Source organism: Amphiprion ocellaris, chromosome 9, assembly GCF_022539595.1.
Source record: "Amphiprion ocellaris isolate individual 3 ecotype Okinawa chromosome 9, ASM2253959v1, whole genome shotgun sequence".
Classification (NCBI taxonomy): domain Eukaryota; kingdom Metazoa; phylum Chordata; class Actinopteri; family Pomacentridae; genus Amphiprion; species Amphiprion ocellaris.
Window position 1 is genome coordinate 4,785,706 of NC_072774.1, and position 24,466 is coordinate 4,810,171.

General features: G+C 36.9%; 2 protein-coding genes across 3 annotated transcripts in view; both read right to left on the reverse strand.

The window, feature by feature from the left end:
* Positions 1–1,264: 1,264 nt before the first annotated feature.
* On the reverse strand, positions 1,265–14,139 carry LOC111562992 (extracellular matrix protein 1-like). The gene is made up of 10 exons (XM_023261852.3): positions 13,883–14,139; positions 12,197–12,253; positions 11,683–11,751; positions 10,778–10,834; positions 9,265–9,548; positions 7,650–7,855; positions 4,258–4,546; positions 2,845–3,035; positions 1,931–2,018; positions 1,265–1,816 (listed from the first exon to the last, which is right to left on the reverse strand). Exons 1-10 carry the CDS (start codon positions 13,950–13,952, stop codon positions 1,634–1,636), a joined length of 1,494 nt encoding a protein of 497 aa, XP_023117620.2. The 5' UTR covers positions 13,953–14,139; the 3' UTR covers positions 1,265–1,633.
* Positions 14,140–20,473: 6,334 nt separating this feature from the next.
* Positions 20,474–24,466, reverse strand: part of rorc (RAR-related orphan receptor C) — a 46,738-nt gene continuing 42,745 nt past the window's right edge. For both annotated transcript variants that reach the window (XM_055013832.1, XM_023261845.3), the window contains 2 exons: positions 23,449–23,558; positions 20,474–23,364 (listed from right to left, as the gene is read on the reverse strand). In XM_055013832.1, the coding sequence (XP_054869807.1) occupies positions 23,200–23,364; positions 23,449–23,558 (275 nt within the window). In that variant the 3' untranslated portion in view covers positions 20,474–23,199. The remainder of the gene's footprint in view (positions 23,365–23,448; positions 23,559–24,466) is intronic.

Consider the following 24,466-nt stretch of genomic DNA (forward strand, 5'->3'; position numbering starts at 1 on the left):
ATAATAATTATTATAATAATTTTGGTGCTTGTATATGCAAAAGCATCACTTACATCCCCAGAAATTGTTGCAAATTTGGTAGAAAATGCTACTATTGTAATAATTTTGGGATTTCTATATGCAAAAGTGTCACTTACACCCCCAGAAACTGCTGCAAATTTGGTAGCGAATGCAGATATAAGAATTTTGGGGTTATATATACAAAAGTGTAACTTTTGTATATACAACAAAAGTGAAAATTGTTGCAAATTTGGGAGAAAATACATCAATTTTAAAAATTTGGGGGCTTTACATATGCAAAAATGTCTCTTACAACTACAGAAATTGTTGCAAATTTGTGAGAAAATGCAGCTTATATAATAATTTGGGGGCTTATACATGCAAAACAGTTATTTACATCCCTCAAAATTGTTGCAAATTTATGAGAAAATGCAGCTATTGTAATATTTTTGGAGCTTATATTTGCAAAAGCTTCACTTACATCCCCAGAAATTGTTACAAATTTGGGAGAAGATTCAGCTATTATAATAATTTGGGGCATATATCTCCAAAAGCAGCAGAGAATCCTCCTCACTCTCCATATTCAAGGTGTGATCTTACAGTTCTTCTTTCTCTTATTATTTTTATTAATAACAAAAACAGATATATACCTCGTAAAAAAAATCATATGAATACTGTAATTGTTCCTTATTTAACCATCCTGCTAAAATGATGTACTTTGAATCTCTGAACCTTTTCAGCACCTTATATACATTATTTGTTGATCCAACGACTCTAAGTGTCTTAAACTGATTAACCTAATAGAATTTTTTTTTTTAAGTGTGCAAAGCCACGGTCTGCTTTACTTTGTAAGGTTCTGATCTCAAATTGAAATATTTAAAATAGCAAAAACATTAATTTACTGCGTTGTTAACACTTTTTGAGGTCACTTTAGGACAATATTGTGTGTTCTGTTCATATCACATGAAAAGTACACACTACAACAACATTAAAGACAATTTTTATGCAAAGCTAAATGTTCTAATACAAGATTTGTATCACTGCTTTTTAAATAACACAAAATCTGGATGAAAATCTGTTCATGTGGTGTTATAACTTCTGTTAAACTGCAAAATTATGTGTTTCAAATGTCTGTTTATAATTAAAAGAGACCCTTTTCTTGCACATTTTGCTTTATAATACATAACTATCCTGTTCACATCAGGTTGCATTTAAAACAAGTAGCAGTGGATGTGAGGTCACACACAGTAAACCACACAAAACAGACATTTTACAAAGTTTTATTAGAACTGTTGCATACATGATCTTAACTATAAAACTATATAAAAAGAAGAAAACTAATCTTGAAGCCCCAAAGGAATCTACAAAACGCATCGATAATCCAAAACGCAGAGAGCAGCCTATAAAAAATAGTGGTACAGTGACACAGACAGCAGTCTGCGATAAAAACTCTGCATTTAACAATATATTTGTTTAACTATAAACGGCAGCAGTGCTTCTCGTGTGATCTCAGATAACTGTAAATAACACTGGCAGTAGATGAAGCTGGAACGTGGTCCATATTCTGAATATTGTTTTCATCTCATGGGCCCTTAATTTCCCTGTCAGGTGAGCAGCTAAAGGTCAGCATCATTTAGGAGAGAGGGCACTTCTTCCTCTGCTTTTGGCGTAAGACGTTGGTGGCTTTGTTGACGGCGTTCATGAGGATTTTGGAGACACACTGCGGCGTTTCCTGTGAAGGCAGCTTGCAGCACTGACGGACAGTCGGAGGAGAACGGCCGCCCGATGAACACAGCTTCTTTGACATTTCCTCCAGCTGATTTCATGCAGCAAAAAAGGAAAAAACAGGTCAAATAGGACATTTAAGATGGGATAAACGGTGATAAAAATGTGTCTTCTAATGTGTCTTACTTTGCACAGGCTAACTCACCTTTTGTGCAGAACAAGCAGTCCTCTCTTCTTCAGGCAGGGGGCAGCATTGTCTCACAAAGAGCTTCAGCGGGAAGCCAACAGGGAATCTAAAACAGTTATTTAAATTGCCTGTTATTTTTCTGGAATAATTCATGAGTCGTTTGGTTTATAAAATGTCAGAAAATGTTGATCAGTGTCCCTCAAAGCAACACATATTCCCAAAGATATTCAGTTTACTGTCATAAAGGAGGAAAGGAAACAAAAATATTCACATTTAAGAAGCTATATTCAAAGAATTCAGACTTTTTTCTTCATATTTAGTTTGAATTTTATCTATTCATTGATGCTCTTTTGTCACTTTTCATGTAAATGTATTCTTTGCAGGTTCATCTATTTGAAACCTGCAGGATTTTGGAGATTTTTGGGAATTCAGTTTTGCCCTTGGAGGTTTTGATCATTAACACTGTTTTGAGACACATTTATGATTGCTACTACATAAAGTGTTTCTAACTTTAAATATGGTATTATTATAAAACTGTCATTCAGAAGAAGGATGCTTTGGGATTTGTAAAACAAACTTTGCCTGATGAAGTTGTAGCGCTGAAACGCCCTGAATAAATGTGTTTTTGAGAGTTTGAAAGTGTGTAGGAGCCTTTTTGAAACTTTTTCTCATTGAAATGATTAAAGGACTATAATTTCATAGTTGACAACTTGCAGCTTTAATTGTTACTGATGCTATATGTGCCGGACAATACTGACAACACAAAACTTCATAGAGCAAGTGGCACATTTTAGGACATTTCAATGTGCTAAAAAGTTTGAGATTTGCTTATTTTTTTATGACAAAAATGACAAACAATGAACAGAAATTGTACAGAAGACGAGAAAAGAAAGAAAAGATTCGAGAGGACAGATGCAGGAATCGTGTTTTACCTCCTGTCGATGATTTTGTGAGTGTCACAAATGCTGTTAAGCGACAGGTCTTCGGGGGCAGAGGTCTTGTTATAATGTGGATCTGTAGACATCGAGTGGAAGCAGCTGTATCGATCGGCTGAACTTTGGCTCGAACAGCAGCTGAAACTGAGGCTGTCGGTCAAGCAGAACCTGTCGATCTCGCCGCTCCACTAAAACCAGAATCAAAAATCACTCAGTTAACTCTTAGATGTAGAAGTGGGTCAAAAATGACCCGGTGAGGTCGTTCTCTTGCAATATCTTTCTTTTTATCATTTCATATTCCAGTTTGTCCTTAAAACACGTTGTTACATTTGTAAGTTCCCTTTTATACTTTTAAAGGAATTGTAAGATTTGTATGACTACCCCAAACTCTTTATCACTGATAATATCATACAAGAGGTGATGCACAAACTTGGAGGGAAGAAGAGTAGCCACAGCTGGAGGAAGAGTTAAAAAATGGATGTTGACGTTCTTCTATTGCTGTTCTGTGTAATATTTTTCTTTTCCAATTATCAAAATGTTCAAATACTGTTATAAAGTGAAAAATAAACATATTTCAAACATGAAATCATTCATGTGTGGACAAAAATGTAATAGAAACAATAAAACTAATTATTATTGTTAAGCAAAATGACCAAAAAAAAGCATAAAAACACATTGATTCTTATACGGGTCATTTTTGTCACACTTATGGACGAGTATAGGTCGAATCACTGATGTATTTGATGGTTAACCAAAATAACATTTTCTCATAATCTCAATCTTCCAGCAAAAAGTGTCACTTACATCCCCAGAAATTGTTGCAAATTTAGGAGAAAACGCAGCTATTATAACAATTTAGAGGCTTTTATATGCAAAAATGTCACTTACATAACCAGAAAGTGTTGCAAATCTGGGAGAAAACACAGCTATTATAATACATTTGGGGCTTATATATGCAAAACAGTCACAACCCCAGAAAGTGTTGCAAATTTGGGAGAAAATGCAGCTATTATACTAGTTTTGAAGCTTATATATACAAAAGCTTCACTTACAACCCCAGAAATTGTTGCAAATTTGGGAGAAAATGCAGATATAATAATTTTGAAGTTTAAAATGTCCCTTACAACCCCAGAAAGTGTTGCAAATTTGGGAGAAAATGCAGCTATTATACTAGTTTTGAAGCTTATATATACAAAAGCGTCACTTACAACCCCAGAAATTATTGAAAATGTGGGAGAAAAAATAAAACTATTATAATAAATTTGGGGCTTGTCACTTCCAACCCCAGGAATTGTTACACATAGTGGAGAAAATGCAGCTCTTCAGGTAATCCTAAGAGCTCTTTAGGAACCAAAGAAGCTGCTTTTTACTGCAGCTTCCAGGATTATTTCTGCAGGTTTCTTGCTCTACCTTCTGGTCGACACAGCTGAGCACGCCCTGCTTCTTCTTGCAGCACTGCCTGTATCCCTTCTCAATGCGGTTCACGGTCTTGGCCTGCCGAGCCAGCCACTCGAAGCCTGAACGTGGAAGACACCTGGTGTGGTAGAGGGGGCGGAGCTTCTGGTGGCCGCACAGCGACTCGATGGCGTCGGCGGAGGGTCGACCTGGAGGGAAGCTGATGTCAACGTTCTCGGCAGTAGACGCTTTCTTCTCCTTCTTTTTTCTGTCTGCTCTGGCGCTGTAAGGAGCCATCTGGGCCCTGTGATGAACGAGGCAGAAGGTCAGAGACAAACACCACCTTGTTCATTTAAAAATGGGACTTCCTTCAACACTCTTCTGTGTTTTATTTTCCTTTTTAGTCATTTCCTTTTCATTTAAGACAAGACAAGGTGATAAGATTGCTGTAGCAAAACTTCATTTGTACTTGGATGTATTTTATTTGTAATGTGACGATCACAACCAAGTCTGGGTATGACTGTTAATCAGAGCACATAATAAACCTGACCCTGAATATGTTTTCTACTATTTTGTTATGTTATGTGATGATGTTGTGACCAGCGTTGTGCAGAGGTCTGATAACACCAAAACCATGAGACGTCTCAGCTGAGGAGTCTGAAGCAGTGCTGTGTGAAGGACAGATGCTTTTATAAGTTTACTTTTGTTGTTTGAATCATGATCAGACGTCTGAACACGAGCTCTGCCCTTCAGTTGGACTATTCACTTTGCATTTTTCTTAATTATTTTTCACTGTTACTCATTTTATTCTTTAATAAATTGCAAAGTCAAATAATGTTGCACCTTGACTGTTTTGCTACAGCTCATCCAGATATTCACAACAAATATGAGAAAAGATCAGCACTCAGAGAGCGCAGTACTCCGCCAAGGCTGCTCAGTCGTTGTATGATTTCCAATGGATTAAATCTTCAAAAAATTTGTGGTCCGCAGCGGTAGGATTACAATCAAAATATAATCACTTGTTCCTTGTGTCATTTCTGACCTTCTCTGAAAATTTCATCCAAATCCATTGGTCAGTTTTTGAGTAATGTTGTTGACAGACAGACAGACAAACCAACACAGAGTGTCACATAACTCCGCCAAGGCTCCGCCTCCTTGGCGGAGGAATAACATAAGACAAGTCTTTATGAATCCCACAGTGGGGAAATTTGCAATGCTACAGCATCAAAGATGGTAAAAATATTTAAGTAATGTAGTATAAAACTGAAAAATAAACCAAAATACACAGTATATATACAAGTACAACATTATTGCACATATCAGTGATATTCCCCAGATTACTGATGAATAGAAATACTGATAGAGTACTATTATTACACAGATTGTCTATTATTGTGCAGACTGTGCAAAAGTAGAAAACTTAGGAAATAGCATACACTACTGTTTGAAAGTTTGGGGTCACTTAGAAATGTCCTTATTTTTGAAAGAAAAGCAGTTTTTAAAAATGAAGATAACATTAAATGAATGATAAATCCAGTCTAGACATTGTTAATGTGGTAAATGACTATTCTAGCTGGAAACAGCTGATTTTTAATGGAATATCTCCATAGGGGTACAGAGGAACATTTCCAGCAACCATCACTCCTGTGTTCTAATGCTACATTGTGTTAGCTAATGGTGTTGAAAGGCTAATTGATGATTAGAAAACCCTTGTGCAGTTATGTTAGCACATGGATAAAAGTGTGAGTTTTCATGGAAAACATGAAAATTTCTGGGTGACCCCAAATTTTTGAATGTGTAAGTGTAAATCTTGAAAAAATATATCTAACTTTACTTAAAAAAAAAAAAAAAAAAAAAAAAAAAGGTTAGCAGTTTCAACTCAAACAGGAGGCAGGCTTAGGCTGCATAGAGAATAACTGCTGCAGCGTCTGTTTATTGTAGCTTTTTCTGTCTTTTTATGGGCTTTGTATTGCAAGACAACTCCTTTAAGGCGCTGGCTTCACTATCTTATATGTAGGGCTGCAACTTACTAATTTTTTTAATCGTTGATCAATCTGTTGATTATACTCTCGACTAATTGACTGGCTGTTTGGTCAATAAAATCAGAAAATGCTCAATAATGTCGAGCAGAGTTTCCTAAAGTCCAAGATGACAAATGTCTTGTTTTGTATTCATCCCAGAGATATTCAGTTTACTCTCAAAGAGGAGGAAAAAACTACATAAAATTCATTTAACAAGCTGCAATCAGAGAATTTAAACTTTTTTTTTCTTTAAAAGATGACTCAAACCCATTAATTGTTGGTGATCCATTAAAGCAGGGGTGTCAAACTCATTTTAGTTCAGGGGCCACGTTCAGCCCAATTTGATCCCAAGAGGGCCGGAGCAGTAAAATCACAGCATAATAACCGATAAATAACAACAATTCCACAATTTTCCTTTGTTTTTGTGCAAAAATGTTAGCATTTAAGGAATTATCTTTTTCCAAAACATTATGAACAACCTGAAATTTCTTAAGAAAAATAAATTCAATTTCAACAACATTCAGCCTCAGTTTATCATTTACACATTACAACTTCCAGATCACAGAGTGTCTGCAAAGGAACACATGACAAAAGTCAGACCAAAAAAAGACAAAAAAGAAAACAAAAACAAGACAAAATATTCGAAAAATGAGACAAAACGACAAAAACACGAAACAAAATCCCAAAAAATGAGACAAGCAACATTAAACAAAACAAAAAAAGAGACAAATAACTGGACAAAAAAGTTACAAAGCAACAAAAAAGAGAGAAACAAAGCGACAAAGAAATAGACTAACAACACAAGGGAGACAAAAAACCCACAAAAACGATACACAAACACAATGAATAAAGCAAAACACAAAATGACACAAATAAGACAAAAAACATAAGCGAGACAAAAGGAAACAAAAAAAGACAACCGAGAAACAAAACGACAAAAACATGAGACAAACGACAAAAATCAGATAAAAAATGACAAAAAAACCCCAGCAAAAACAAGACAAAATATTACAAAAATGAGACACAAAAAGACAAAAGAACAATAAACAATCTAGTGTTTTACTTTATGATCAAAACACCTTGCTAAGGTCTAGAAATTTTTTAAAATTTATAGATTCAATAATTTACAATCTAATGTCTTCTCTTTGAGGCCGGATTGGACCCTCTGGAGGGCCGGTTTTGGCCCACGGGCCGCATGTTTGACACCCCTGCACCAAAGATTGATGATTAATAGATTAACTGTTCCACTTCTATAGCAACTAGTTTCTGTAGTTTTTCCTTTGCAATAGATCAGAAATAGTGTTTGAGTTTAATTTGAGAGCCTGAGAGAAAAAAAACTGCATCATCCTCTTTAATTTCAGTAATTTGAAACATTTTCTTTCGTACCTCTGGCAGGTGTTTTGGTCAAAGCTGAAGCTGATGGTAGAAGGAATCGGAGTCACCGGCAGCTCCTCTGTTGCCCCATAGTTTGGGTTCGGGGCATCCCTGTCGAAGCAGTTTAGTCTGTCAGAGCCGGTCAGCTTGCAGCAGTCGTACAGGCGATCCTTGACTGACGAGTCGGCGGAACAGAACGTTTCCACAAACAGCTCCCACTGCAGAAAACACAGGAAAAACACAGCAACACAGACAGTCAGGGTGCATGAACTCAATCTACAATTAACACCGAGTAAAACAAACCAGCTGCTCTTTATCCAGAACAAACTTAGAGGGAGATTAAAGGTAATTCTTCACCAGCTCACTGAAGAATTCAGTTCAGGTTTGTTGCTCCACTGGTGCTCATGCCAAGGCCTGTCTGTTATGTCTGGCTACGCCGCATTAAATAAGCTTATCAACCCAAACCGCCCAAGGCCTTCCACTTTTGTCTGAGAAAAGCAAGCGCCACCATCTCTGCAATGCCAAGAATGTTTCGCGGCCTTTTAATAATCAGGGCGAATTAAATACACGCACAGAAAGGACACTGTGTTTGGTCTGCCGCTACTTCACACAATACAAGGCTGCCAATAATGTGACAGTGTGTTTCCACGTGAAGGATTAGGGGGATGAACTTTATTGCATGTTGGTTTTTAATATGAAATAATATTGGTTTGGGATCCAGTTTTATCTCCACCACATATTGGGTTTTTAATCATGTTGCATTTGTTGTGGAACATGTGACTCTCTGCACAGGGAGCACACGGCTCCCCGTTTGTCGCAGAATATAAATAAATTGTCACAGAATATAAAAAGATTGTGCTGATTACTTTTAAACCTACACAGTTTGGCTGTTAACCCCTTATTCTACACCTCAACCCCTCACATCATACGATCTGTGGCTTGGAGATGGATGTTTTGGAACAAGCTCCCCCTTATTCCTTGTGCTTACTAAACATTTAATCAATTAACCCTCTTGTCGTCCTGCGGGTCAAAATGGATTCATTTTAAAGTTTGAAAATGTGGGAAAGAAAACATATTTTCACAGGGAAACTTCTGATGTCCACATTTTCAACATTTTTGGGAAATCTTTGAACATTTTTTGGTGGAAAAAAAAGAAATGTTAAAAATGTTTCTTAAGAACATTCAGAAAAAAATTCAACCAAAATCCAGTGAATTTCGCTGGATTTTGGTAGATTTTTTTGTGAATGTTCTTAAAGAAAATATTAGAAGTTTTACTGATATATATGTAATCACTTTGGACATTGTTAGGATTTTTTGGAAGATTTTTACTAATTTTTTTTGAAAACATTTACAAGAATTTTCTTGCCAAATTTGGGGGATTTTTTTTTAAAATAAAACTTTTAAGTGAAATTTTTAAGGAATTATTGGAATTTTCTTCCTGAAGGTTTTGCAAATTTTCAGAAATTTGTGGAATTTTTTTTGCTGCATATTTGGATTTTTTTCAGACAAGGAAACAATATTTTTTGGTGCCCATAAATGAGGCCAAGCAGACACAGGATGCTGTCGTTTCACCTTTAGACAGTAAAAATGTGCTGAATCGACTGTAGGAGCTGTTGTGAAAACTCACCGCCTGCGTGGCGCAACACAGAGTCACTTCTGTCTCCCACGTCTGGTTTCCTTTGCAGCAAACGTCGAACCAGGACTCTGCGTTATTGACGGCTTCGGCCTGTCGCTTCAGCTGACCAAAACCAGAGGCAGGAAAGTAAGAGCGTATCGCGTAGCGAGGACGATGGTCTCCATGAAGACAGATGGCTTGGAGGTTGTTGGATGTCGGCCGGGAGAGAGGAAACTGAACGGGGTACTGCAACATGGGAGGACCACCAAAAGAACGAGGCCCAAAACTCGGTCGACCTGTGACAAAAAGACAGGAATCAGATAGATACATAAATCATCATTGATCTTGATCTTAAATATCAGGCCTGATTTATTGTCAACTGCTTTTTGGTGACAATTATTCAATAAAAAAGAAAGGTAATTATAACTAAACATTATTAGCTTGGCCTAAAATCAGCCAGCTTGTTAGGCAGTGCTACAGCAAGCTAATATAGCAAAACGTTGTTAGCATGACATAAAGTCAGCTAGTTTGTTAGCTAGTGCTACAGCAAAGTAATATATCAAAATATTGTTAGCAGTCAGCTAGTTTGTTAGCTAGTGCAGCAGCAAGATAATACAGCATAACAATATTAGCATAACATAAAGTGAGCTAGTTAGTTAGCTAGTGTTCCAGCAAGATAATATGACAAAACATTATTAGCTTGGCCTAAAATTAGCTAGTTTGTTAGCTAATGCTACAGCAAGGGAATATAGCATAACAATATTAGAATATCACAAGAGCCAGTTAGTTAGCTATTGCTACAGCAAGCTAATACAGTAGAGCATTATTAGCTTAACCTAAACTCAATCATTTTTGTTTACTTGTGCTACAGCAAGCTAACATTGCAAAATATTACTAGCTTGGCCTAAAATCCGCTTCTTAATTAGCTAGTGCTATAGCAAGCTATAGCACTAGCTTGCTATAGCAATACAATATTAGACAATATTAGAATACATAAAAGTCCGCTAGTTAGCTAGTGTTACAGAAAGCTAATACAGCAAACCATTGCTAGTCTGACATAAAGTGAACTAGTTAGTTAGCTGGTGCTAATATAGCTTAACAATATTAGAATACCATAAAAGTCAGCTAGTTAGCTAGTCCTACAGCAAGCTAACATAGCAGAGCATTATTAGCTTGACCTAAAATCAGTGACTTTGTTAGCCAGTGCTGCAGCAGGCCAATATAGCAAAACAATATTAGTTGAACCACAAAATTAGCTAATTTGTTAGCTAGTGCTACAGCAAGCTAATTAAGCAGATCATTGTTAGTTTGACAGGAAGTGAATCAGTCAGTAAGCTAGTGCTAATATAGCTTAACAATATTGGAATATTACAGCTAGTTAGCTTGTGCTACAGCAAGCTAAAATAGTATAATATTATTAGCTTAACATAAAGTGAATAGATAGATAGATAGATAGATAGATAGATAGATAGATAGATAGATAGATAGATAGATAGATAGATAGATAGATAGATAGATGTCTTACCTCTCTCCCTCCCATTAATATCTGGAGGAGACACCATCATCTGCTCTATGGGAAATTCTACAAAACAAGAACAGAAGAACAATGTGATTAGAAAATCGCAAAAAATGCTAAATTTGTTTTTTCTGCAAGATATTTTGATAAAATACAGAAATTTTCACTGGATGGCTTCAATAACTGTTTAGAAAGAAATAATCTGGAGTGACTGGGGTTAACTGAAAAAAGATGTTTGGAACTGTTCTCCCATGGTGTAACACTGGTAAAGGCATTCAGTTTATTCTTTTATTGTTTCGCTTTGGATAGTATTCACATCTGGCTTTGCACTCTTGGCTCTGTGCTGCTGATTTAAATCCTGTAATAAATAAGTTGTGTTGCCTCGTGTGTTTTTGTTCAACATCTTTCTTTCTGGAGTCAAAACATTTCCAGACGACTAATTTATTTTGCAACCAAATCTTCCTTTTCGGTATTTCTCACTTGCTTTTCAGTCATTTTTGCCGTGCACATCTGGACTCTGCATGTCAACAACATCTGTGCCTTGTAAATAAAGTGAAATAAAACTCAGTGCATCTGAGAACCCTTAAATCAGAACAAATGATGTTCCAGCAGACAGACTTCTGTTGTTTGTCAAGAAAAATGAGAAACGTACAAGTTTTCTTTTCTTATGAAGCAGCTTAAAAAGTTGTGATTTGATGTGACTGAGTGTATTTGCCTTCCTAACATCATGTGCAGCTTTAAATCGCATGTTTTGACTCTATGACACAGTGAATCTTGGACTGAAGCTCCACTTATACATATTTTATCACAAATAAAATCGCAATATCTGTCAAAAAATTGCGACAAGACATTTTGCTTATATTTTCCAGTGCTGGTATGTCAGTTAATGCCTAAAGTAAGAAAACAAACGGTACCTTTAGGATCCAAGAGCTCTGACAAGTCCTCCTCTTTCTGCAGGTCTAGAGATTCTGGTTGTTGCATCACTGAAAGACACATTTTAATTTTAAAAGCAGTGATGTGCAAGAAGCAGGACATGCTAAAATGTCTTTATAAAGTCAAACAGCAGACATACAGACAGACATGTTTCTGCTGTATTTATGGACTTAAATCTGACCCACATTAACTGAAGGCATGAACACAGCTCGCCTATAAACCACACAGGCAGAAAACTCAAGTGATTTACTTCCATAGAGAAGAAAGCCAAGAAAAACAGGACAAACTCTGGAACGCTCTCTCCAGAGTCACTGCAGACATTATACAACCACTTTTAAGGATGAAGTAGTACTCCTTCTGTCAGGCAAACTGATCTATAATCCGTGGAGCACGACTTAAACTTCATGTCCCGATACATCAACAGAAGTACAGAGAGCTGAATAAACTGAGGTTAATGGAGATGCTGCTCTAGGATGTGAATGCACAAAGACACACCTTGCATGAGTTGGTCGAGGTCGAAGGTGACCTCTCGCTGCCCGAGGAAGTGCTCATCTGGAAAGATGTAGACACACAAAGACAGCGAGACAAAGTTACGCAACTGGACATTGTTTTGATTTTCACAAATTACACTGAGAGGCTGCCAGGGAAGGAAGAGGAGGAAGATATGGGTGCAAAATACAAAACAGAACAAGTCAGAGTTACCTGAATAAAAGTCGTTGAACCAGTCTACTTAGGGATAATTCTCAATATTTACATTTTATCTAAGTTGAACAGCAGAGTATAGTGTGAACAATCAAAAACAAACACTTCAGAAAGACGCTATTGAAAATTCAGGCCCCAAAGCAGAAACTCAACACAACAAAACCGAGTCCACCTGTGATCACCAAGTGGATCACAAACATGGTTTTAAAATGAGCCGTGAACAGAAGAACAGCTGTTCTGGACCTAGAACTGTGTCTATGTCTGCATCATGGCTTCACACGGAAAAGAACTGAACAGAGGAGCTGAAAAATCAGATTTTCAGACTTCACAAAGATGGAAAAGGATGCAGGAAGATCAACTAAAAATCAGTGGAAACAGTGTCTACAGTAATCAGGAGGTACAGAAGGAGCCATAGTAGCACTAATCATGGCTGCAGTGGTCGTCCTCCTGAAATGAAAGACAGTGAACTACTTTCACAGTCTACTTGCTTGGTACAGGAGTTATCAATGGATATCAGAGTTTATGTGAAGTGAAAGACGCTTCAGAATATCAACCTTTGTGGATGGAGAAGAAGAAAAAAAACACCTTTGCTTGCCGTAGGGTACAAAACTCCAAGATGAAGCCTTATTAAAAACCTTTAAAAGAAGCCTGATGGACATTGGAGAACATTCTTTGGTTAGATGCAGATAAGTGAGTTGGGCTCAGATGGAGTCCAGCATGTTTGGTGTGAACCTGACCAGGACTACCACAGTGGATGCATAGTCCTGACAGTGAAGACCAGAGTGTGATGATATGGGGTTGTATGAGAGCAAAAGGTGCTGGAGAGAGGATATTTATAGATGAATGTCTGAGGATAAATCAAAAATACTGGGAATATTCCAGCAGGAGAACATCCAAACGACTAAATCACAAGCGTTTCTGGAGAAGAACCATTTCTCGCATTGAGTTCCAGCTGTTGGGGCCTGTGTTGTTTAAAATAGCAAATCTAAACTGCTAGTTTTATATTTTACATGAGAGCAAATACCTGCTGTTCAACTTAGGAGTGGTGCAGTTACTGTAAGGTGACACAGCGTTGAGTCATCTGACATTTAAGTGATACTGCACCGTCACTCCTGCTATATATTGGAGACTCCTCACCGATCACCATCATGCAAAATATTCCATTACATATATCACAAAACCGACACATAAAGTTACTTATAAGAGAAATAAATAATAATATATAATTATTACAGGAGGTGGAGTTAACTTTTACTGTCTGTGAATATAATCAATAAAAATGCATCACAACAACAAAAATCTGCAATTATTAAATGTAGGAATAAGTGAGGTATTTGCCTCTAATAGGAAGTATCAGTATATTGTAACTAAAGTTACAGCAAGCTTGGATGAACGCACAGCAGCTGACTGGAACAAACATGGAGCCTCCAGGCGGAACACGAACAACATTTCTGTGTCAGCAGAATAAACCCAACCGACCTTTGGCAGCTGAACCCAGGCAGACCAACAGCAGCACCGAGCAGCAGAACCAACCCGGGTACGAGCTCATGGTGGCCGCGTTCGAGTCTCCGCTGTCCGCTTCGGTTCGTCCGCCGGAACTCACGTCGCTGATCGGGGGCAGAGCGCAGACCGGAGCCGGTTATTGGTCCACCACGAGCGGCTGCGCCGTCCGTCCGAAGAGCGATAAAAAAAAAAAAAAAGAGGCAAAACCTGCGAACGGATTTTATGGCTGCTGAGGGTTTAAAGGGAGGAGAGGCGGGGTGAGGAAAACAAGGAGGGAGGGAAGTTTTTCTACATGACTCATAGTGGATGGCTTTAAATCCTGGGTGCTGCTGGATGGAAAAGTTCGACAAGGTTGAGCTTCGTGGGTGTACATTTAACCCTCCTGTTGTCTTCATTTACGGGCACTAAAAAATATTGTTTCCTTGTCTGAAAAAAATCCAAAAATTCAGCAAAAAAATTCCCCGAATTTCTGAAAATTTGCAAAACCTTCGGGACGAAAATTCCAATATTTCCTTAAAAGTTTAAAAATAAATAAATAAATAAATAAATAAATTTGGCAAGAAAATTCTTGTAAATCTTTTCAAAAAATTAGCAAAAATCTTGATTACATATATATATCAGTAAAACTTCTATTTTCTTTTAGAACATTCAGAAAAAAAAATCCAGCGAAATTTGCTGGATTTTGGTTGATTTTTTTGTGAATATTCTTAAGAAACATTTTTAACATTTCCTTTTTTCCATCAAAAAATGTTCAAAGATTTCCCAAAAATGTTGAAAATGTGGACATCATAAGGCACTGTGAAAATATATATTTTTTCCCACATTTTCAAACTTTAAACTGGGTCGTTTTTGACCCGCAGGACGACTTGAGGGTTAATCACTTTATTTCCTGCATTCTGGTGATTTTTATGCACCAATCTGATCAATTTCTGAATTATTTTATGGTGGAAATTAATTAATTTATGTCAAAAAAAATCTCACAACAGTCAAAAATAAGATAAGATAAGCTTTTATGAGTCCCACAGTGGGGAGATTTACAGTGTTACTGCAGCAAAGATAGTGCAAACATTACGGAAATGTCCTAAATAAAAAAATATCCAAAATAAACCAAGATATACAGAAGTAATCAACAGACATGACATTGTTGCACATGCCAGTAATATTGCACAGATTAAAGATAAAAAAAAATTACATAATAATGCAATAAGACTCTCAGACATTCTGTATTATGCAATTTAGTTTAAAGCCCTAGATTTTGAAAATTTTCTGCACAGTCAAAACGTGCTACTTGTCTGTGTTTGTAAAGCTGAGGAAAAATACTTTTATTTTCTTAACCTTCAGATGAATAAATGGGTCAAAATGACCCGGTGACGTTGTTTTTATCATTTCATTTTCCAGTTAATCCTCAAAAAACATGTTTTCAATATCACAACATTTACAGTTCCCTTTTATACTTGAAAATAAGAAATTGTACCATTTGTATCACTACTCCAAGTTCTTTATCACTGATTATATCATACTGAGGTGATGCACAAACTTGGAGGGACAGAGACCAGAAACAGCTGGAGGAACAGAGTGGAAATATGTTCACAAAATGGATTTCTTTTAAAATTATTTTAAGAATAATTAGAAAAATCAAAGTGAAATTTCAAAGCAATAAATAATCATTTTTTATAAAGTAAACTTTAACAAACATGGTATATTTAATCCTATTGTGCATTGTTTATCAGTGTTGTAAGAAATTATGTAATTCAAATTGATTTTCCAAAGATCAAAGCTTGCTTTTACCATCAACCTTAGGATTATTTGGCCCTAATGCCAATATATCTGTTCATTGTCTTTACATTGACAGTGACTTTGCTTGAATATTGGGGCTGACGTATCAGTTAAGGGGAAATCTGAAGCATCAAACATTTAATTCCTTGCATTTTAGTAAACTTTTCTGCACCAGTTTATGGTAGGGGTGTAAAATGTGGCACATAATGGGATATATAGAGACCTAATTTCTATTTCCTCAGCAGATTAAGTGGTTGTTTTAATTCATAATTCATACATGCACTACAGGCCAAACATTTGGAAGCAACTTCCAAGTTCCTGTTCACAATATCTTTCTTACAAATCACTATGAATTCTATAGATTTTGGGATGTATTTACTGCATGATCAGACTTTACTTTCATTGATATGCACCATTTTACTCAGTTTAGCTTTAGGTAGACACTGATGTTGCCAGGCAATTGCTGAAAAAATGTTATCAAAAGAAAAGAAGGTCTTAGTTTTTGAGTTGAGAAGGTTTGCAAGAGCGACAACTTCAATGCAAAGGTTAAAAAAAAATAAATCACAGTTGCATTATTCACTTTAGCTCTTTGGCTTTTCAGAGTTTGCAGACAAAAATTCTAACAAATGTCAGCTGTGTCCATATCTAGAAAGAAACAGCTGAGTAAAGAAACAAGAGTACAGATACAAATACCTGATATTTACAGTAAAGATCTGTTCTGACTACTGACTCCATGTTATACAAAATAACCGTGTTTATTTTGTTGCTAAGTGTGCCAATTAAACTATGATTTTTATTTGTTCCAATTTGATCTTGCTTCCAAACTTTTGTCCTGTAGTGTCTGCACATGTTCTAAATATTGAAGGGGTTTAATCTTTGCATCCCCCTTAAAATCTGCAATGATGTTTATTAACATAGGTAGATGATTGATATATAAATTCTGTCTTGGACTGTGTGATTCAGTCCAGCATCACCAAAAGTTTGGGGAAGCGAAGAGGGATGTTTAGAAAGAAAGCAGCACATCAGGAGTTATCCTGATTATCATCAAATTAGGTCCAGATCAAACAGGAACCTTCATTTCCCTTTTATGCAACTCACAGATTCTGTCACTCACTGGCTCATAAGTTTCTGTTCTTCTTTCTATTTTTGATATCTGTCTATCATTTCTACTTCTTCAAAACATTTTTCTCCCAAGTGTGCAAACTTTGTGCTGAAAATGAAGTTTCCAAAAGCCCAAGCTTCTTTTGTCAGTCTTTCAATGAACATATTATTAGTATTTCTATATTTATTAATAAGTCCAACTTTTTTTTAGACATTATTTTAGTTAGTTATTTAGTTAGTTTTTCTTGTTTTGTGTTTTGTTTTCTTCTATTTGTGTCTTCATGATACTGTGGCATGTCTGAAATAATTCAAATAGCTGAAAAAAAGAAGAAAAAACACATTTACACACATATTCACAATATCTTCAAGCACAAACACCCTAATTACATTAATTAATGCATTAAATAATGTTTCCTTTGCTTGTTTTCCCACTTGTTTGCATATGAGTTGTAGATATATGATTTTTGCATTTGCTTTCATGAATGCATATTGAAGTGAGATCTGTCCTGCAGGGTTTTAATTTAAACCTCAGCTGTGCAGTTTGCTTTTCTTGTTATATTTCTGCTGCTTTGTTTTATTGGACAGAAATTAGGTGAATGTTAATATTGCTTTTTAGGTCATAGAAAGGTCCATTCAGATCCACTTTGTTCACTCATTGTGATGATTCCGTGTAAAATAAACAAAGTGCTCCTTTAAATACCTGAAGACAAACATGTTTGATGAAGGGTTTTGTTGTTTTAGAAAGCAAAGTCAACTTAGCAGCTTGTTCCAGTACGACGACCTTGCAGGGATGGTTGAAATTTATTGTGTTCTTCATTGTGAGAGACGTATCAAAGGCCTTAAATTCCTTGTTATCTCAGACTGACTTGAATCCAGGGTTATTATGACCTCTCATCATGACCTCGACACGTTGCCCACCAAAACACAACTCCTTTTGCAGTTGAATGCTGTAGTTACATCAGTTTTCTCCGTTTACTCCCTATAGAGCCATCAGCCTGCAGCGTTTTTCCATCATATACAGTAGATAGCAGCATCAAAGACTTTCTTTGGTGCTGATGGGTGTCGGAGGTCCAGAAGCTGCAACAAAAGTGTTGGAATTCCACTGAGAGCAAAGAATGATAAACAAACCGAGGCAAGGATGAAAATGCACCCTGCTCGTACTCTGGTGGTCCACTTGTTATGAAAGTTTCAAGATAACCAAATACAATATTTTCTTCTTGCTGTCAGGCTGCAACACTGCTGGAAACTGGTTTTCTTGTCAAAATACAGTATAGAACAGTAGTGAATACACACCTGTGCTAAAATAAATGATGCAAAATGTCAATAATTGCTTTACTTCTAAGTTGAACAATCAAGTATTGCCTCATATGAACAATCCAAAACAAATGCAATTTAAAAATTCAGGCCCCAAAGTAGAAACTCAATAAAAGAAATGTGAAAACACCTGTGATGACTGAAAGTAAACTGTGATTTTCAATCAGCCTAACAGTGGGTGACATGATTCTAAAATGAGCTGCGACCATCAGAACTTTATCAGTTTTAGACCTATGGACTGTGTCTGTCTGCATGTCTACATCATGGCTCCATGTGGAAAAAGAATCGTCAGAGGAACTTAACAAAAATGTGGTTGTACGACTTCAAAAAGAGAGAAAAGGATCCAGAAAGATCAGTGACCAGCTGAAAGTCAGTGTAAACAGCAGTAATCACAATGTATAGAAGAGCCATAGTAGCACTAATCAGGGCTGCAGTGGTCGTCGTCCTAAAATAACTCCACAGACAGTGAACTACTTTCACCATCTAGCTGTGAAAAACAAACAGCAACTGACTGTTCATGTCAATGTCTATGACATCCAAGAAAAACAAAAACAAACAAAAAAAACCTCTTGTTGCTCACAAAATTGCAAGATGAAACTTTGCTAAAGAAAACAAAACAGAAGCCTGATGAATGTTGAAGAACATTCTTTAGTCAGATGTAGATAAATGAGTTGTTCTCAGATGGAGTCCATCATGTTTGGTGTGAACCTGACCAGGACTACCACAGTGGATGCATAGTCCTGACAGTGAAGCATGGAGGTGGAAGTATGATGATATGGAGCTGCATGAGAGAAAAAGGTGCTGATGGACATTTATAAATGAATGTGTGTGGATAAACCAAAATACTGACTGACAAGATGAGTCCTGGGCTGCACGGTGAGTCAGTGGTTAGCACTTCCGCCTTACAGCTAGAAGATCCCCGGTTAGAGTCCCGGCCTTCCCAGGATCTTTCTGCATGGAGTTTGCATGTTCTCCCTGTGCATGTGTGGGTTTTCTCCGGGTTCTCTGGCTTCCTCCCACAGTCCAAAGACATGTTGAGGTTAACTGGTAACTCTAAATTGTCTGTAGGTGTGAATGTGAGTGTGATTGTTTGTCTCTCTATGTAGCCCTGTGATAGACTGGTGATCTGTCCAGGTGTCCCCTGCCTTCACCCTAAGTCAACTGGGATAGACTCCAGCCCCCCGCAACCCTAACGAGGATTAAGCAGTGAATAGATAATGGATGGATGGATGGAAGATGAGTCCCAGTCTGCAGACGCTGGAAGAAGAGAAGCATTCCTACATGAGAACCATCCAAAAAACAAAATCACACATTTCTGCAAAAACTCTTATGAAAAGTGAAAACTATGAATCCAATAGAACACTTTTGGGGTATTTTAAGGAGAAAGAACAAGCAACACAACCCCTCCAGCAAAGTGCAGCTGAAAAAAAAAAAATCCATAAAGAATGGCAGAACATTTCTACAGAAACTTGGTACCATCCATGCTGAGGAGGATTTAGTCTACTATCAAAATAAAGGTGGACTTATGATGTATTGAAACAATAAAGATTTAAATCTCAGCAATGACTTTTGTTGCATTGTGTTCCTACTGCGGGGCCTGAATGTTTTGATATAATAAATCTAAACTGTTAGTTTTATAGTTTCCAGATGAGCAACAATCTACTATTCAAGTCAGAGCAACAAAATTTAGAACCATTTGAAATTTAGGTGATATTGCATTGAGGCGTATTCACTTCTGTTGGGTAAAATCACATATAGCGTCATGTGCATGAGCAAGAAAATGGGAAAACAGTAATTAAATAAGCAGAAAGTTGCACTGGGGATGTCTTCTTATTGTAATTACAGGAACTGTTTACCTGACATCAAACAAAGAAGACATGAAACCACAAACCACTGCATGTGAAACATGTTTAGGAAGCATTTTTTTAACCAAAACTTGCACACAGAAGGAGATGAAAAGGCAAATATGTGCGTTCAGCTTTAACTCTTAATGTTTTCTTCCAGGAAAATATGAACCACATCCAGCTGACTCAGAACCTTCTAATTTGCTTCCTCTTGACTTGGTTAGCAACAGTTTTTTGTGTTTGACAACCGGATGACAACTTTGCACGGACCTCTGCCACAATGACTAATTCTTCCTACGTGATAACTGCTGCAGCTTCAACTCTACAAATGGTGCTGAGACTGAGTCTGGATGTTCAATATGCAGCAGATGAATCATCACTTCAGAGCAGCCTGCTATGAATAAATGTTGACTTAATAGGGATTTTTCTTATCATACCATAACAGGATCCGTTAGACTTGCTTGTCTGAGCTGTTTATATTACACATTTTCTCCTATAGTTTAAATAAACAGTCGAATGAGATAACCACATGTGCTTGGTGTCACATCCTCCAGCAGTTTATTCGACGGTTTACATGGAATAATCTTAATCAAAATCGCAGCTGTTCCATGAACAGATCTCTACATACAGTATTTAATGCTGAAACCTTCTTTACTCATGGCTTTATTCAAAGATATGCGGAGAAGACAAAACAAGATAATCTGGAAAAAACAAAATCAGGAAAAGTCAGCACACAGAGGAAGATATGTCTACCATTTCTCCACATTTTAACTGCATATTATTTCTACATTTAATGCAACGTCTTTCTCAAGAAGAAGAGCTGAAAAGATACAAAAGTCTGAGAGGATTTCTTTAAACAAAAGGAAAACATTTTGCTGTGGGATTTATTGGTCGGCCTGAGGAGAAACACTAAAGACATACAGAGACAAAGAAGCATTGTTTCACATTTAAATGGGTGTTTTTAGCATAAAGTAAGTACCTGATACATTCAGATTTTAGTGGACAGCAGTTTTACTGAAGCTGGTGAGATAGTTTGCTAGAAGACAAAACTTTTGGCGGCTTTGCTTGTATTAATCAGCCCTGTATATTACTGGTTTTATTGCTTGATATTCCTATTTTTCTGTCACATTTGCTTCTAAAGTGGTTTATCTGGCATAAACAAGTGACCAAGGACAGTAAGACATTCTGTTAGAGGTGTTGAAGATGAATTTGAACTAATTCTATGGTTTATTTTACAAGTTTACTCAAAATATAAATGTCCCGAATTATGCATATTCCATAACATTGCTGGAACTTTTAAAGAAAATGCAGCTTCTACACTACTCTGGATGTGCCACTAATTTCTACCATGTTCTATACTGTTCTAATACACTATAAACTGAGAACAGCTGATGCAGTAGTCACTTCTCTAGTAACTAGTCATGGTTTAAACCAAAGAGCTCATTGAGGACCTCCAGTTTCACATTGTAGCTGCTCACAAGACATTTAAAGACTATAAAGTCACATCCAAGTGTTTTTATGGTTCATACCAAAAACATGTGGTTAAAATGATTTATACTCCCTGAAATTGTTGCAAATTTGTGACAAAATGCAGCTTCTAAGTCATTTCAAATGTTCAAGGGCTGTGCAGTGGAGACTTCTATGCTAGAAAAATGTATAAATTCTGCAAATGTCTCCAAACTATGTTGAGAACTAGAGAGCAAAAGAAAGTTTTTCATCAATGTATAAAACTATGTCATCAGCATACGTGGAAACTATCTAGTGCCAATGAGAGAAATGTCTAGGAATAGTTATACTCCTTGACACATTCCAAATGTTCCTGGTAATTCCTACCATGTTCTATAGCGCTGTAATCCACTACAAACTTCCACAGTCAGTTCCAAGTCATGACCAGTGGTCCATGATGAAAAAGTCCAAGGAGTTCCACACTGTGAAACATGTCAAAGGGCTGCTAGGAAGACAGACGTGAGCCCTGCACTGGAAGAATGGTAGAGGACAAGAAGAATCCAAGGATCAGCACCAAGAGCATCCTGATGAATGTGAGCAGTTCTGGTAGCAACATGTCCATCAGACACTCCATCAGACCAAGAACAAGGCTGGTCTCCATGGATCAGACCAAGGAGGACTCCACTTCTCCAAGACAGACACACTAAAGCTCAGCTGGACCTGCAGCACTTCTCTACTCACTTACTGCTCAGTTACAAGTCATGTCTGAAGGAAACGGCATCATGAGAAAAGAGGAAACATTGAGATTGTGGAGGAGAACATCAGGAAGTCTGCAGAAAAACTGCTCCTTGGGCAGCATTGGAGCTTCTAACAAGACAATGATGTGAAACATGGAGCAGACGTGGTGAAGAAATGGTGGAGAGAAAACAATGAGAAGATGTTGGAGCGTCCCAGCCAGAGTCCAGACCTGAATCCATCCAGAATGTGTGGAGGAACTGAAGAGCAGAGTGATGGAGAGGAAGCCTTCAAAGAGCTGGAGATGGACACTTGGAGGAACTAAATCCCAGTGGAGACCTGCAGGAACACTGTTAGACACTAGAACTACTGGTGGACTGTTGTGGAGGAAAAGAAAGACTTTGATGCTGATTCATTTACATCTTGAACACAATGTCCTACTGTCTTTGTCATCTTTTCATGTCATTTACAGACAGAAAAATGGCTCTAAAACAAATGTGGTATGGCTGTGAATAATTTGGGGCTGAACTATAGTAGATACTGTGAATGTCTCTGGTTCTTCTTGCACATTAGCTGTTACTGTCTTTCTTTGTTTTTTAACCTGTTTCAATATGACTTTACATCTTGAATTTCAGTTCTCCATTTGTTCTCTTTGAATCAAATGTGAATTTAAACTGACACCTATAAAGAGTCAAGCTTCAAACCTTTTAAAGTCCCATTTGCATTCTCTGGGATTTTGAGTTCTGCCTCTTTGACTCTGTATATTTGACACACAGTAACTATAACCGGACAGAATCACAACAGCACATCCTGAGAGAGAAGAAAGAATCTTGCGCTTTACTGAAAACTCTCTGTCAAAATGTCTGGAATAATCAAAAATCATTGTACACTATCAAAACATTCAGATTTATCTTTGACATGATCTACCCAAAAAAAAAAAAAAAAAAAAAAAAATCTCTGCTGGACGTCATGTAATATTTAACACACTATGATTAACTGAGCTTAATTTCATTATTAGAAAAATAGATTCTGTCAGGAAGTAAAATATCTATGCATGTGTGATTGATCGGTGATTGATCAGTGATTGGTGCCCGGCAGCAGCTCAGCCTCGGATGCGAACAGCTCCTTGTAGAGTGGAGGGAACAGGGAGTGGGCAGTCAGTGGGTATCTCTGGCTGAACCAGCGCAGCTTCTCCATGTGGAGGCTGCACAGCGAACGCAACACCGCCACCCTCTGGTAGAGCTGCACAACAGACACACGCTGTCAGACGAGAAAAACATGCCAGGATATTCATAGAATAAATAATGAAAATGAGGAAACATGTACCTTGTGCATCAGACTCTCCTGGTTGTCTCGGTGTAGAATATGTGTGAGTCCAAACTCAACGCTTCTCTGCACTCGCTGAACTCTGCCTTTGTCCTCCAGACATGGACGGTCTGCACATGAAAGAAAAAGTTTATTTTGTTGTCTAATCTGTTGGTTATCTTCTCCAGTAATCAATTAGCTATATATTCTTATGTTTTGTCTGTCATCTTGAGCTTTATTCCCCAAATGTCTTGTTTTGTCCAAAGATGTTCAGTTTACTGTTATAGAGGAGGAAAGAAAGCAGAAAATATTCACATTTAAAAAGCTGCAATCACTGAATTTAGACATTTTTTTCATAAATAAAACCACTTAAACTGATTAATAAATTATCAAAACAGTTGGCGTTTACTTTTTTATTGCTGTTTACTTTAGTTTTAACCCCTTATTATAACAACTTGCAATGAAACTACAATAAAATCAACCCAAGATTGCAAAAAAACACCTCTCTCCCTCCACCCTTTAGTATTAATATTACATTGTAACTAAGGCTGAAAGAAATCAATTATCTGTTGATTATTATTCAAGTTTGATTAATCAATTAGTTGTTTGGTCTAAAAATGTCAGGAAATGATGACAAATGTCTTGATTTGTCCAAACGTATTCAGTCTACTGTCATAGAGGAGTAAAGAACCCAGAAAATATTCACATTTAAGATGCTACAATCAGAGAACTTAGACTTTTTCCTGAAAAAAAAAACATAAACTGATTAATCTAATATTAAACCAATTTCTGATGAATTTATTAATTGTTTAATTGTTGCAGCTTCATTAGCTAAATATGTTTTTGAACTGCACTGTGACCTGTGATTATAAAGATAAAATTATTACTGATGGAAAAGCAGAGACGAAGGTGTGTGTAAGATTTGAAGCTGAGCTAAAGCAGTTTTTTTAATACTGTTTGTTTAAACATTTTGATCCTTTATTATAACAACTTGCTTTAAATCCCAATAAAACCAAGATAAGGTTAAAATAAACACGTC

Coding starts and splice junctions, on each gene's coding strand:
- LOC111562992 (XM_023261852.3), bottom strand. CDS start 13,952: ATGAGCTCGTACCCGGGTTGGTTCTGCTGCTCGGTGCTGCTGTTGGTC. Junction 9,549..10,777: donor TATTAATGGGAGGGAGAGAG/GTAAGACATCTA, acceptor TTTTTGTCACAG/GTCGACCGAGTTTTGGGCCT. Junction 4,547..7,649: donor GACCAAAACACCTGCCAGAG/GTACGAAAGAAA, acceptor CGTTCATCACAG/GGCCCAGATGGCTCCTTACA.